General features: G+C 46.5%; 1 protein-coding gene across 4 annotated transcripts in view; it reads left to right on the plus strand.

Annotated features, from left to right (window-relative positions):
- The window catches only part of LOC123144515 (cyclic nucleotide-gated ion channel 1), a 47,766-nt gene that overhangs the window by 13,286 nt on the left and 18,105 nt on the right, over positions 1 to 16,375 (plus strand). For all 4 annotated transcript variants that reach the window (XM_044563699.1, XM_044563701.1, XM_044563702.1 and 1 more), the window contains exons 5-7: positions 2,453 to 2,730; positions 2,848 to 2,959; positions 14,135 to 14,371. In XM_044563699.1, the coding sequence (XP_044419634.1) occupies positions 2,453 to 2,730; positions 2,848 to 2,959; positions 14,135 to 14,371 (627 nt within the window). The remainder of the gene's footprint in view (positions 1 to 2,452; positions 2,731 to 2,847; positions 2,960 to 14,134; positions 14,372 to 16,375) is intronic.

Here is a 16,375-nt window from a genome sequence, read left to right on the forward strand (position 1 = left end):
AGACCTGAGGAACCGCTGTTGTTGAGAAGTGAGATACCGCTTGAGGTTCTGGAGCACCCGATCAGCCTCGGGGGTCCACTCGAAGGGATCTGACTTCTTGAGGAGCTTGAAGATGGAGAGGCCTCGCTGCCCGAGGTTGGGATGCTTCGACGCTTGGGAGTACTGGGTTAACCGCCCGTGCCAACAGCTTGAGTTGTCTGACGTGAAGTGGGCATGCAGGCGCCCCCATGGATGCACGCCACAACCTTGGATCCGTGGGAGCTAAAGAAGTCGTCTTGGCCATGGCGAGCATCATCCTCGCCGTGTACGTGGCGGAGATGGCGCTTGTTCGTACAACCCTGTGCCGCGTTTCATGTCACGGCGTGCTCAGCGTCGATTACCGGCGAATGCCTTGGTGTCTCGCCAGTCCAAGAGGGCATGTCTATCGGAGAGGTGCGCAGGGCACCACTCGTTAGTCCATTTTTGGGGGGCATCGGCCTTCCTCTTGCTGTAGGGGGTGTCACGAAGATCCTCGGCACGTACAGGAACGGAAGCAGTGATCGTGAGATGGGGCCTGGAGCGGTGTTCTTGGTCTCGTCAAGCGAGGCTTGGCGGGCAAAGCGATGGAAGACCCTTGTTGGTGCCGGGGCGGGAGGACACAAGTCTTGTTTGAACGCGGGGCCTCTTGGCGACGGGCGATGCTCACCAACCCGACAATTTTCTGGAGCCAAAAACTCCTAGGAGTCTCCTCCATCGGAACGGGAAAGTGCTGAAGGACACACGCGTTATGTAGCGCGGACGCTTGGGTCCCGTATTCGAACTCTGCCAGCGACGTGCCGACCAGTGAGTGCCCAAAGGGAGCTGGCTGCCGGATGGCGCAACGCCGTCTGAGGGGGCTTCGCCAGCTGCGCCAGAGTGCTTCGGTCTTTGCGCGGATGAGGACATGGTTGATGAAGATGATCTGAAGAGACCTGAAGCCTTAGCCCCCTAGTTGGCGCGGCAGATGTCGACGGGGAATTCGTCGATATCGAAGACCTGGGAGATCCCTCTTTTCTTTGTTCGGCCAGGGGCTAAAGCACTTCAAATCACTTCAGCAAAGAACATGTTTTTTTTAACCCAGGTTCAGGCCACCGCGAGGTGTAACACCCTACGTCCTGCTTGTGTTCTTGATCTGTTGATGTTGATATGTATGATTACAGGATGAACTCTTCCTCTCTTTCTTCCTCTGAAGTGTTGAGCGCTAGTCTACTGTAGAGCTATGCTTCTCCAAAATGTGAACCCTTTGCATGGCTTTGGTCCCCCCCTTATAAAAAGACAGGGGGCACCACAATGGCCTGCTACAAAATATGTCACAAACAAACTGAACAGTGTAGTCTGCACAGCCCATGCGGGTCCGTCAGAAAATAGATTGGCGTGCACAGGTGGTGTTTGACAAAAACAAGTCGTCCATCCGCCCACAGCTCGCAGGGCCCCACCCATCAGTGGTGGAGAGACGTGCCGCCCCCAATTGGGTTTGTAGTCAGAAAGGTGGGTTGCGCCTGTCACTTTTCTGATACATGGCAGGCTGTATCGCCTCAGAATGATGCGAACTGGCTTACTGTTCATCGTCATCGTCATACCCTACAGAATAGGTATGCAGGTAACATTTAATGTGCCGGTCGGCCCTTGGGTTCGAACCAAAACCCGAAGAGAGCCAGTCAGACCTGTATTGATACTTCACCAGTTGGTGGGTCCCCTGAAGGGCCCACAAGAGCAGAGCTGGTACTCGGGGGAGTTCGGGTGGTCGGAAAGGACCCCAACCACCTTCCTGGGCTTCTTGCACGCCGGATGCCTTTGTGCTTGGGGAGCCCACAGCAAGGTTTCCCTCCCTTTCCTTGAGCTTCGTGGTGCTGTGTTAGGCCCATCTTTAGCGAGCCTGGGGGACCCTGTTTCCCGTATCGCTCACACTTTTGGATCATATACCTGGAATATCTGATCTGGTTTGATGGTGATTTGGAAACGTTGAGGCGCTGAACATCTTATCCAATCAAATACTGTTTTTTCTCGAAAGAGAACTGCAGAATGGAGATTATGTGGCACAATCCTCTCCCAGCTGACTTAGCAGCACTTGTGTGTGCAACTGGACTGTATTTCTGATTCTCCTAAGATTATATAATTTGCTATCCTTTCCCTAAAAAAAAACTGTAGGAGAAGCCCCTGTAGTATAAAACTATAAATAAAAACCCAATTATTAGCCCGTGAGGATTTGAACCCAGGTGGTGGGGTTGTACCTCCACTCCCAAGCAAATACTAGTTCACTAAGCAATATCTTACCGAATAACATAATGATTTTAAATCAGCCTGTATACTATGATGATTAATTTCTTCACAAGAGGGTTAATCTCTAGATGACTTGCAATTATTTGCATATATTTGGTTAGCTGATAGCCATACTCAAGATACTAAGAAGGGCTGATACTGTAACTGCTTGTAGGTGTTTGGAGCCCTTTGGTACCTTCTTTCCATTCAGCGAGAAGATACCTGCTGGAGAAAAGAATGTGGCAAGATAAACTGTAACTTTGCATCTTTATATTGCGGGAGTAATACAGCTAGAGACACTATTTTCCTGCAAAATGTCTGTCTGACAAATGGCAGCGACGATATAGACCCAACCTTTGGAATTTACCTACCGGCTCTCCGAACTGTTTCACAATCGACGAGTTTCTTTGAGAAATTTTTCTATTGCTTTTGGTGGGGTCTGCAAAGTCTAAGGTTTAGCCCCTCCCCTAACTATTTATCACATTTTTCTTGCTATCAACTTAGAGTTTGTACTCCATCAAGGAATGTTGAATTCGATATTGTATTTATGTATTGGTTTACCTATCGCAGCTCTCTTGGTCAAAATCTGAAAACAAGCACTTACACATGGGAGAATTTGTTTGCTGTTTTTGTCTCGATATCGGGTTTAGTCTTATTTGCCCTTCTTATTGGTAATGTGCAGGTATGTATTTACTATGGATGCCAACTTTTGTTGTTATGTTTATTGTTGGATTAAGTGGTAATGGCTGCAATACTCATAACCCCTTTTAGCTATTTTTTGTTGTTCATGTTGATGTGTTTCTCTGGCATGCTAAAATCACAATTATGAAATCTAGGTCGCTTTTCCTTGCACCCCAGCTTCGCTCCGTCCTAGTCCTTATCTCACTGTGCCATGTACCCAGAGTATATGATTTCGTTCTGTCCTAGAGCTCCTCTTTTGTACTCCTGGGAGTACGTACTCCCACCCTTAGGCTAATGTTCGGTTGCAGGGGATTAGTTCCACTAAGGGATTGGGTGATCCCCACTTGGCCACCCGACCAATTCGGTTTCTGGGGGGTTGAATCCCTGCCACTATGAGATTCCTGCTAACATCTCCCATTCGGTTAAACCCTATGTACCATTTGCATTGGTAAACCAAGTTTAACTATCAAATGTTATCTACATGGATCAAGATTTTGTGCCAACTACCACAAATTATTCATGCACAAGAAGTTGACAAGTACATAAGCAACAAGACCAGCACAAGAAAGATAGAGAGAACAATAATGCGAAGTTATATCAATTCTAACTTGCTTTCATGATGAAAGATCGTGGATGTCGCCTAGAGGGGGGGGGGTGTGAATAGGCGTTTTAAAATAATTACGGTTTAGGCTTGAACAAATGCGGAATAAACCTAGCGGTTAATTTGTCAAGCACAAAACCTACAACAACTAGGCTCACCTATGTGCACCAACAGCTTAAGCTAAGCAAGATAAACTACCAGGTGATAGCAAGATATATGACAAGAAACAATATAGCTATCACAAAGTAAAGTGCATAAGTAAAGAGCTCGGGTGAGAGATAACCGAGGCACGCGGAGACGACGATGTATCCCAAGTTCACACCCTTGCGGATGCTAATCTCCGTTTGGAGCGGTGTGGAGGCACAATGCTTCCCAAGAAGCCACTAGGATCACCGTAATCTCCTCACGCCCTCGCACAATGCAAGATGTCGTGATTCCACTAAGGGACCCTTGAGGGCGGTCACCGAACCCGTACAAATGGCAACCCTTGGGGGCGTTCACCGAACCCGTACACTTTGGCAACCCTTGGGGCGGTCACCGGTACCCGTCAAATTGCTCGGGGCGATCTCCACAACCTAATTGGAGACCCCGACGCTTGCCCGAAGCTTTACACCACAATGATTGAGCTCCGAACACTACCAACCGTCTAGGACGCCCAAGCACTCAAGAGGAACAAGCTCAAGGGCACCAAGCACCTAAGAGTAATAAGCTTCTCAACTTGTAACTTCCACGTATCACCGTGGAGAACTCAAACCGATGCATCAAATGTAATGGCAAGGGCACACGGAGTGCCCAAGTCCTTCTCTCTCAAATCCCACCGAAGCAACTAATGGTAGGGAGGAAAATGAGAGGAAGAACAAGAAGGAGAACACCAAGAACTCCAAGATCTAGATCCAAGGGGTTCCCCTCACATAGAGGAGAAAGTGATTGGTGGAAGTGTGGATCTAGATCTCCTCTCTCTTTTTCCTCAAAAACTAGCAAGAATCCGTGGAGGGATTGAGAGTTAGCAAGCTCGAAGAAGGTCAACAATGGGGAAAGAACACGAGCTCAAGAGATAAAATTCATGGGGAAGAAGACCCCCTTTTATAGGTGGGGAAAAATTCAACCGTTATGCTCACAGCCCGCACAGAGCGGTACTACCGCTCGTTCTCACGGTACTACCGCTAGGGGTAGCGGTACTACCGCTAAAGGTAGCGGTACTACTGCTTGCGAGCGGTACTAAAAAAATACATTCGTGCCTACCACTGCTGGACTTGTGACGAGTTTTTGGTCCGGAGCGGAAGTAGCCACGGAAGTAGCCGCGGTAGTACCGCTCCCAAGAGCGGTAGTAAAAAATTACATCCGCTCCTGTCCGCGGTAGTACCGCTGCAGCCTTTTCAGAACACCAAAACTACCACAACTTCTGCAAACGGACTCCGAATTCGACGAAACCAAGTTTGTTGGAAATGTAGCGACAAGGGCTAACACAATCTTGATAGAAATAACAATAAGAAGCAAATTAGAAAAGGCCCAAGAGAAAATGATGAGAACCCTTCCTCGAATAAGACCGGTAAAAACTACAACACCGAAAACGCAAAAGAAGAGGCATGTGAACTCCTTTTTCGATGAACTCGAGCTTGTCATCAAGATGACCATAAGCTCTAAGACTCACAAAGAGAACTAAACATGAACCAAGAAACATGATGCAAGGATGCAATGGTTTGAACTCTCTACTAACAATACGATCAAGCTACCAACTTGAGAGCCCCCCTTGATAGTACGGCGAACGATCCTATAACCCGGTCTCCCAACTACCACCATGAGACCGGTAAAATAGAAAACCTATCAAGGGCAAACCTTTGCCTTGCACATGATCCACTTGAGCTAGATGATGACGATCTTGTCCTCCTCAAGATGGACCACCTTTCTTGATTGCGTTGGGTCGATGGAGACTAGATGATGCTCCCCCATACTCCACTATGGGTGAGCCACCGTGTGCAAGTTCAGATGGAGCATCACGAAGAGATCAAGTGCTTGAAGCTTCCACATCTTCACAAGTCCATTGACACCACAATGGATGGAAGCTTCAAGCACTTGATCTCTTCGTGATGCTCCATCTGAACTTGCACACGGCAATCTTGATGACGATCATCACTTGATGTCATCCTTTTCATGGGTTGTATGATATCTTCCTCTTGACGCAAGCCCATGGACACGTACCTAACCCCACATAGAACTCTCACATAGACCATGGGTTAGTACACAAAGTGCAATGGACAATGCTTATCATATCATGGGATCACTTGATCCCTCTCGGTACATCCTTTACGCTTTGTGAGTTGATCAACTTGATTCACTCTTGACTTAGTCTTGATCAACCTTGAATCTTTCCAACTCTCTTCGTTTTGATGATGTCTTGAAGGTAAACATGAATGATCACACAATCTTTTTCTTCAAGGCATGAAGCTCAACACTCACATGACCAATCTTTGGATAATTTCTTAATAGCACCTTGGTCAAGACATAAACTTCTTAAAACCAACACATGGACTTCAAGAAATGCCTATGGACAAATCCTTCAAATATAACTCAATGCACCCATTAGTCCATAGAGAATGTCATCAATTACCAAAACCATACATGGGGGCACCGCATGTCCTTTGACATGAGAACAGCAATGTTGAGAGCAACAATACTCCCAACACAACAGAGCATGCCACAAACTAATGCAAGACAAGTTCATAATTTTGCCAATTAATTATTTAAGGGCTGGACCAGCTCGTGCACCTGAACAAAGGTAGTGATACACACGTCAACGTAATGAATTGTTTAAAAAAATAAGTGTATGAAAGACGTTTCTTTTAACTGATACTACTTCCGTCCGGATTTTTTAGTCCCGTGAGCAGGTTAGGCACGTCCTGATTTAAAAGGCCACATGCAAAACACTCGTTCTTTTCTATTGGTCGGTGCTCTCGGTAGTTATTGCCAACGGCGGCATGCAGCAAGGTGAGCGGATAGTCATTTGCATGCAGCCAACGCATGCTTTTTGTTTAGCGAGCGGCCGCAGCGCATTAAGAGGAGGAGCAAACAGAGAATTAATGGGACACGGAGAGGGATTTTACATGCCATGGTTGGTTAGACTCTTGTGGGTTACTATGCGCTGAGACGTCTTGGTACCTGCGTTTTGGTCTGGGGGGCATTAAACATGGATGGAGGTAGTAGTAAAGAAAAGCAATCAACGACTATACTGAAGATGTTGCCAACACGGAAATTCTTCAAAAAGAAATAAGTTCATCACATACTCCCTCCGGACAGAGGAAGTATTATATAATACTCCCTCCGTTCGGAAATACTTGTCATTAAAATGAAGAAAAAGGGATGTATCTAGACATATTTTAGTTCTAGATACACCCCTTTTTATCCATTTTGATGAGAAGTATTTCCAGACGGAGGGAGTAAGTTTCAGCGGATGCAAGAACCTTTTACTGCAAATAGGTGACCAGAACACTGTATTTTCATGATATCTTCAACAATCGCGTGGCACAAAAAAGAGAAAGCAGTAGAGATCACACGAGGGAACCAAATCCAGAATGACAATGGATAGACACTAGAGTCTGGTAAATTTTAAATAACAGGTGACACGAATTCTTTTAACATGCATAACATGGTAAATGGTGCTTAATTTACAACAGCGCTACAGCATGATACTTGTTTCAATTGGATATTGAGGGGATAGCAAGACTTTACATGACTCTTCTAGCTACAACAGTGACAGCTATTGTATTATTTCTGAAAATTAATTCCAATTACAAACAGCAACCTAATGTTCCTTAAATTTTATTTTGCCTTGGAGTCCTTTTGGCTTGTAAATCTGAACTCATGTGCAGGTGATTAACCTCTACCCAAGACCATACAGATCAAGCTAGTTACTAATCAACACTACCCAGGACCATATAGATCAAGTTAGTTTCTAATCACCACTACCCAGGAGGCCAGGACTAATATCTCGAACTAATTAACTAATCACCACACTGAGAAGAACACTGCTTCCAGTTTGTCATGATCACCATACTGAGAAGAACACAGCCTCCTTGCATGTTGTAGAGTCAATTCCTCTGAACCATAGGCTCACAAGCGGCCATGCGAGTGCGTCCTAGACGCCGGCATGAACCATGAGTGTCCCATATAAGTTCAAGCTGGGTTCTTGTGCGCTGCTGCCTGCATATGTGCTAGACTGACATACGCTGTTGTGTGTTTGATGGAGCAGCTAGCTGGGCTCACGTCTCCATCTTGATGGGCAGATAGCCAAAGAATTAGCAGATGATACTATTATAGATCATTTTTCTTTGAGTTTTGATCATACCGAATGCATAGAACACAAGAACTCAAATAAACTAATAAATAGTGGATTTGTACCTGGACTGATACCTCGATGATGAAACGTGAAAGGATGCGATGATATAAGAAAGGATGGTTGTTGACGCCATTGTTGCCACTGCAGATAGCTGATCAAACGACGCAGCCGCTTCTCGTCCCCGCCGCCACCACAACCACTGCTCACCAAGTTATGTACGTGGGGACGTGATGGATATGTGTAGAATTAGAACCCCAGTGCATGTCTTCTTTGGTTCCGAAAGATGAAATAACCTAATAGACGAGGGAAGCCATCAAGACTTGAAACTATTCGTATTTTCACCCCTAACAATTTGGAACTACTTTCCAAAATCCACGTGATCCCTTCCATGGGATTTACTTGGATTAAATAATTTGATGCTAAACAGGTATTGAATGCTAGAACCTAACAGTGCTATTAAACAACGACAAGTGGCTGGTAATACGTACACCTAGGTGGCTGGTAATATATATATTGACAGTTAGCAATATGATATGGGTATTTTGTAGGCGTACTCATTTGTATGTGTAACTATGAAGGTATTAATAAAAGTTTGATAACAAGTTAAATGCTTGGGGAAATGTGAAATTAAACCAACAAACTGCAGTTGTAGGGTTTGACTTTTTTTATTCCAAAATTCTTGATATAGTGATTGGTAAACACAAGCAGAACATCTATATTTTCGTAATTTACTCTCTCGAAGTTAGATATCGAGTGGTTCTTGAAGTGTTGATATCCCTTGTAATTCTTGTTTGGATCTCCTTGAATTAGTTTTCCATGAAAATCAGATATAACTTGAAATGAGCATTCATTATCCACATATATTAGTTGAAAGTATTAAAACATCATTTTAATGTATTAAGCTATCAAAGCAAATCGCAAAGGCTGTTAGAATAAAATCCGAGGCGTACCGTCGATCATCCGAGGACCAAGTAATCACACGAGCACGACACCGAGATTTGTTAACGAGGTTCACCGATATGACTACATCCCCGGGGCCTGACTACGGGTGCTCCTCCCCGTGACACCGTCACAATACCGCACACCGACCACTCGGGCGCCGGCACATGCCGCCGGCTCCCCCTTGCGCGCCTGTGCTATTATGTTGGCATAGGTTACATCGTGTGTCTACCCCCGCTATATATGAGAGGCCTAGGATACAAGTGTCCTATTAGGACACGACTCCATATCCTATATAAACACAATACAATTACAAGTCCAACTGTAACCTACCTTGTACACAATATTCGACACAACTCCAACAAACTCCACCTTGGCGAATATTCTCCACCACCTTGAATTCGTCAATGCGTCAAACTTCCATGTACATTGGACTTGAGCTTATCCCATGAGTACCGCTGCTACTCCAAAGACTCCATATGACTCCACCTGCAACTTGTAGTCCCTTTTTTATTCCTTGACCACAGGCAATACTCGAGCAAAATTAAGTTCCTTGTTAGTCAATTTGTGCTCCCAACTTCCAGAGTATCCGTCCAATGCCATCACACACTGATCATTGACCTGCGTGCAAGTGAACAACTCACATATTGGGTGTCACACATAAGAGTTACCCGAACTCAACATCACCGCTCCTTTCTTGACCGCCTGTCTGAAACATGAAGGAATTTCACCGTTGCTTGTAGCCATCCCGAGTCAAATTCGCAGTTGTCTCACCACATGTATGACCACCAGAGCCCTTTCCCGTCTCCATGTCTCGTGCGTACCGCACGCCTCGCCGCTATTACCGCGTCGAGTCGAGCCTCCGCTGTCCCGATCGAGTCTCAAGGGTCACAAACCCACACCACTCAACCCCCACTGCAGAGTACCACCGATCATCACCGACCGATGACGAGTTTCACGCTTTCATCAGACCATTGGGCTCCAGTTCGAACTACGTGCCACTCGCTTTTTCCCCGCTAAATAGGCTTCGACTCTCTGAGCTCTTACGCCGTAGCTTCTCAATCAGCACCAAGTGAAGTCCTCCAGACTCCAGCTCCACCTTCAACATGATTCCATGATAGATAATCAGTCCACCCATGCGCCCCGTCAACTTCAAGCTCCGTGTATACATCACCTTGAATCAACCCCGCGCCATAGTCTTGTCGAAGCTGCACAAGCCCTCGGGCATGCGCCACGTGTTTCCACACCCCAGAAGTCGGTCACCATCAGCATCACGCTCCTATGTCGTCATCGCTGATCCCACCACCGTCTTCTGTACCAACCGACTTGCGTCAATCCTTCAGACTATCTAGTCCGACCCAGGCTCCCAGATCATTCCACGAATTTCCATCCATCACATGATAACACCATCATAGCTGTCATGACTTTCTGCAACACCTTCAAGCATCCATGTTGTGCCAACGAATCTTTCAATCTTGTCTGCCATAACCCAAGGCTTCCAGTTCCGTAAACTTCTTCACCTCAAACCTGATGCCCGTGGGCGTCATGATTCTTCGTATAGTTGACCTTGTGAAAAAATAACCGAGCTTCCAACACGTGCTCAAGTACACAAGATGCACCAGTAGCAAATTCGTACCAAAAATCCTTCTTCTACTCACGTGCATTAGCTCCCAGGCACAAATTCCAATGCTAGTAATTGCTTTGCCAAAACCTCCTGCTACCCGATGGAATAGAACGATGGATCTTTTCTTCCGCTGAATCGATCTGCTGCCTTGTGCTCTCATAACGAGGACTCGGTCCTCTTTTTGTCCAAAACAAATCTCAATCCGACTGCACGCACCTGCAGCAACGCCAGCCCTGCCTGGGTCTTGTTGCCTGGCTTTGTACGCTCCATCCAGCTGGCCCATCTGGTCCACAGCGCCCACACGTGGGCCTTGGCCTGCACAAGGACAGCCTCCCAACTGCCAGACGATCCCACGAGCACGTACTTGCGCCCCCTGATGCTCGCCCGATCGACCGCGATCCATCTGATCGATCACCGCACATCCCGCGTGCGCATGCGTTCCATTGCCACGCCCCGCAGCCACGGCCACACGTATACTCGCATGTTGTTGATCGCCGCAACTCGCCGAGATCGTAACTCTTCTGATTGCCTTTTTCCGATCACGCTGAGAACCACGACGATGGCCTGCTGCATCTCAGATTTGATCCTTCCTCTAAATCAACAATCCACGATCTCCGAATAATCTAGCTCATGAGACCACTTGTTAGAATAAATCCGAGGCATACCGTCGATCATCCGAGGACCAAGCACACACGAGCACGACACCGACATTTGTTAACGAGGTTCACTGATATGGCTACATCCCCGGGGCCTGACTACGGGTGCTCCTCCCCGTGACACCGTCACAATACCGCACACCGGCCACCCGGGCGCCGGCTCCCCCTTGCACGCCTGTGCTATTATGTTGGCATAGGTTACATCGTGTGTCTACCCCCGCTATATATGAGAGGCCTAGGATACAAGTGTCCTATTAGGACACGACTCCATATCCTATATAAACACAATACAACTACAAGTCCAATTGTAACCTACCTTGTACACAATATTCAACACAACTCCAACAAAGGCAATCTACTCAGAGTCATCACCCATGATGATCATGTCATTGACATAGTGGTGGACAAATAGTGCATGATCATGATCACTTGCCGTAAAACAACAGTAGTGAAAATTGAGGTGGGGCGCTAAAACCAGGCACAAGGGGCTTGCTTAAGGCCATATAGAGAGCGGGGAAGACATAATACCATACCGCGAGGAACAAAATGCCTCACGCAGCTCAACATTAATAAGTGACATCAGGTTGAGATACAAATCAATGGCGAACAGATGCCACACTGAGTAGGGGTGCAGACAATGGTCATGTGGGCCACATGTGCAAATTCCCATTGTAGTCATGATCGTGTCCCTTAAAGCCATGGGCTGATGGGCCACAAGACGAACCTTGTAAACCCATTACAAGTGATGGGACGAACACAGGGAGGAAATAAACAAGATTGACGTGCCAATGCGATCAAGGGCAGCGAGCTCCTATGCCATGGCATGCTGCCATTTGGGATGAATAATATAGCATCACGATAAGAAGTCGTCTCGAGAAGAGCAACGCTAACAAAGCTATAGCGGTCAACAACCAGAAGTGGATGAGCACAAAAGCCATAAGTAGGCTCAGGAGGAGGCTGTGCATCGCCAACAGAAGGGGACGTAGTAGTCGATGAAGATGGCTCATCAGTCGAAGATGGCGCCTCAGGAGAAGGCGGCACGTTTGGAGTAGGCACAACGGAGGAATTCTCGGTAAGCGGACGACAAGCGTATTAGAAGGGAAAGTAGAGTCAAATACAAGGAACCATCAGTGGAGTCTCAGGTGACGAATGAGGTGAGGATTGCTGCGAGGGGTCCACAACATGAGTAGTCTCAGGGGATGAACGAGGTGGGGACTGCGGCGAGGGGTCCACATAGGAGTATGTGCAGACACAATGGGATGGGTGGACAAGGGCAAAAGACAAAGAAGACACTAAATGGAGCCGTCGGGTTGGTGCATTCATGGGGGCCAAGAAGAATGAAACAAACACAACCAAGCAAACAAAGCACCGAGTAGTCAGGAGAACAACCAAAAAGATGCTCAAGAGGGATGCCACCCTGCAGAGCAGAAGAAGGCAGAGTGTTGATGAGACAGTTGGGAGTGGAGACAGGTAGAACCGCTGTGGCGGAAGGAGGTGCTGCAGCAAGGTTCCCTGCTCTCATTCTCTCCCTATCTCTACATTTGCTTCTTTCTCCCGCTCTGCCGAGCTGAAGAAGCGGAGTGTTGATGAGATAGTTGGAAGTGGAGACCGGCAGAACCGTGGTGGCGGAAGGAAGTGCTGCAGCAAGGTTCCCTGCTCTCTATCTCTCCCCATATCTCTACATTTGCTTCTTTCTCCCGCTCCTCTGTTCTTCATCTCTCTCCCTTTTTGCTTCTTTCCTGTGTCAAAGCTTTTCGCGTCGCGCATCTTTCCAAATCTCCAGTTGCGTGGGCTGAGCAGCTCACTTTTCCCTCCCAATTTCTAGTCTCTTGATTCAAAATAAACGAGTAGTCTGGAGTACTCAGCAATTAGTCTCACTACTGCTCGACTGCACAAATTAGTCAAGTTTTTCAGCCTAGTCAACAGTGAAGTTACGACTCGTATACTACTCTCTTGACTAGTCTAGACTAGACTAGTCGATCGACTCACAATCTTATTGCATTTTGCAATAATCTGGATTTGCTACCCCGCGTGTGTAGTTTACACCCTAGATCCAGCATACATTCTGCCTCAGAGATTCACATATTTTCTTTCTCTACACTATGCAACAGCATACTCTTTATGAACTAATGAATGTCTAGCTTGTATTAATCCATTTCCATGCATGGAGTCAGTGAAAATGAATTTGCATTCAGTGATAGTCGAATCTAAACCACATTGACCATATCCTTTTTCACATGACAATAACAATCTCATTCATCTGTACTTATTTGGAGGAGCTATCACAATGCTATAGTTACATTTGTATACACAAATGTTCCAAGATCCCAAGTTACCTAGCTCCTTGAAGAAAAAGCTTTGCATCCAGAGATTTAGAATGGACAAAGGTTAACATGCCATAGATTATATACGCTATAGTTCCAGGAGATTAGTTGAGTTCCAGCACCAAATACTGAAATATATAATATGAAGCCATTCTCTACAACCTGTCCGCTGCAGAATACACATTCTGCATTTTCAGCTTCGATATTCTTCAAGTTCTAGACATAAGTTTTATATATCTAAGTACTAGGTGCACGTCCATGCTCTTAGCCCTGTAGAAGAATCTAGACTAGTAGCCCCACGGTGGACACCATGATCATCTTAGCTGCTAACAAGAGCTGGTACAACAGGAACTTGGTTATTCTCAAAATATATCAAAGGACAACTATAACATAAACTTTTAACATTTTATTGGAGTAATTTTGGAAGCTATTCAAGTAACTGTTTCAGTAAATTCCATAATTTAAATGTTCTAGCTGATCCATATTTATATATAGTCATTTCTGATTTCTCCTTATAGCGGCTCTTGAGTATTTGCTCGTTAGGCTGTTAAATGTATTGGTTTCATATGTGAAAACAGTATCCTAGTTTTTTTAAGGTGTAACCAGAATAGCCATTTTAGTTATCTAATCAGTAACCAGCTATGTTGTGCAAGGGAACCATACTTCTCCTAATTTTCTATTTTGACTTGAATTTTCTAGACATATTTACAATCAGCCTCTGTGCGGATAGAAGAAATGAGAGTGAAAAGACGTGACACAGAGCAATGGATGGCACATCGATTACTTCCTGAGAACCTCAAGGGGCGAATATTGCGTCATGAGCAATACAGATGGCAAGAAACAAGAGGGGTTGATGAAGAGGGCCTTCTTATGAATCTTCCCAAGGATCTTAGGAGGGAGATAAAACGACATCTTTGTCTATCACTTCTCATGAGGGTATTTTCTCCATCTTTACATGGTTATACTATATTTGCAAATCCTCGTCTCAAGTATGCCTGTCTCGAGATCACACTTAACGTAGTGGTCATACACTGTTTCAATGGAAATGTAGAAACATGCCAATGCAAAGTTTAAAGTTCTAAAAATGATATCGGATGTTGTTGCCATGGCAGAGTTTTCCGTTCAATGTTGAGGTTTGCACACTGACTGCTCATGTGCCTAGACAGTTGGTTAGTTGCTTTCGTCGGTGGTTCTCAGTTAGCCTGGTCGTGGGTTGGTGTAATAGAACGGGTCAGTTGTGCTAGTGGGGATAACTTAGTCCATGCCCGCACGTATTTGGCTGGTGGGATGGCACGAGCCCTAAGGATCTCCATGGGTGTTTAGCTCCGGCCGTTATGGCCACTATGTATTCCCAAATAAAAGGATAAATGAGAAACAAAAAGTTGTGTGATTGTACGCAGCACAAAAAAATAATCCTGTGTGCTTTCGTCCCCAAACCCAATGACCGTCGAAGGCCTGCTGATATTTTGTATCAGAGCCTCGTTGCTCGTGGTTCTGTGAAGATGACTGGAGGTCCGAGCAGTCCAAGGTCGAAGCCCGATGCCCCTCATGCTAAGATCACCGACGGGAAAGACAATGGCAGTGGCACGCTCGTGGTGCAGCGCGTCTTGCGTGATTCAGGCGGATTGACCACATAATCGATGGGTTTCGAACATTGTGAGATAGTTCGGTTCCTATCTACCGTTGGTGTTAAAGGGAGAACAGCGAGGAGCCAACTCTACGTTGCCTGGACACGCCCGTTTCAGCCATTTGAACTTGCGCAAGCTTGTGAGGCAAGACATGGTGCGAGCAAGCAGATCAGATCTGTGATGCTTGCTTGGCTGGAAAACAGAGGCGTGTGCCCTCCACGCAGCACGCCAAGTTCCGCGTTGAGAACTGCCTTGAGGTGGTCCATGGCGACCTTTGCGGGCTGATCTCACCGGCGACACCAAGCGGGAAGAAATACTTACTTCTGCTTGTCGACGCCACGTGGTACATATGGATCGCGCTTCTTGCCTCTAAGGACGAGGCCCAATGGCAATCCAGTGCATCCAGGCTGAAGCAGAGTCCGATTCTGGCAGCAAGCTATGTGTTTTACGGACGGGTCGAGGTGGCGAGTTCACATCCGACTCCTTCACCGCGTATTGCGCTGATCTTGGAGTTTAGCGTCAACTCACTGCACCCTACCACCGCATCTAAACAGCGTCATCGGGCGTTGCAATCAGATGGTGGTGAGCATGGCCTGCTGTCTTCTCGAGGCCAAGTGTGTTGCCGGTGAGTTCTAGGGCGAAGCGGTCACGACAACGGTGTTCATCTTGAACCGTTGAACATGTCGGCAATGAAGAGCCTAGATGACAAGACACTGTTTGAGGCATGGACACGACTCTTCATCAGCATCTAAGTGGGCGATCTGGTGATCACTGTGTCCAAAGCTGGCGAGATGCAGAACTTGTTTAGAATGTCTTACGTCAATCTGCTGAGTTTTTACCTTGGGATGGAGGTGCAGCAGGGCACTGTCAGGATCACCATCTCTCTTTTTGCCTATGCCCATAACCTTCTCAAAAAGAGTGGCTGTGACTCCCCCGATTCGACCATACACTAATCATGCACGCAAATGTGTACGATTAAGATCAGGGACTCACGGGAAGATATCACAACACAACTCTAAATCATAAATAAGTCATACAAGCATCATAATACAAGCCAGGGGCCTCGAGGGCTCGAATACAAGTGCTCGGTCATAGACGAGTCAGCGGAAGCAACAATACCTGAGTACAGACATAAGTTAAACAAGTTTGCCTTAAGAAGGCTAGCACAAACTGGGATACAGATCGAAAGAGGCGCAGGCCTCCTGCCTGGGATCCTGCTAACTACTCCTGGTCGTCGTCAGCGGGCTGCACGTAGTAGTAGGCACCTCCAGTGTCGTAGGAGTCGTCGTCGACGGTGGCGTCTGGCTCCTGG

Source organism: Triticum aestivum, chromosome 6D (genome assembly GCF_018294505.1).
Source record: "Triticum aestivum cultivar Chinese Spring chromosome 6D, IWGSC CS RefSeq v2.1, whole genome shotgun sequence".
Classification (NCBI taxonomy): Eukaryota; Viridiplantae; Streptophyta; class Magnoliopsida; order Poales; family Poaceae; genus Triticum; species Triticum aestivum.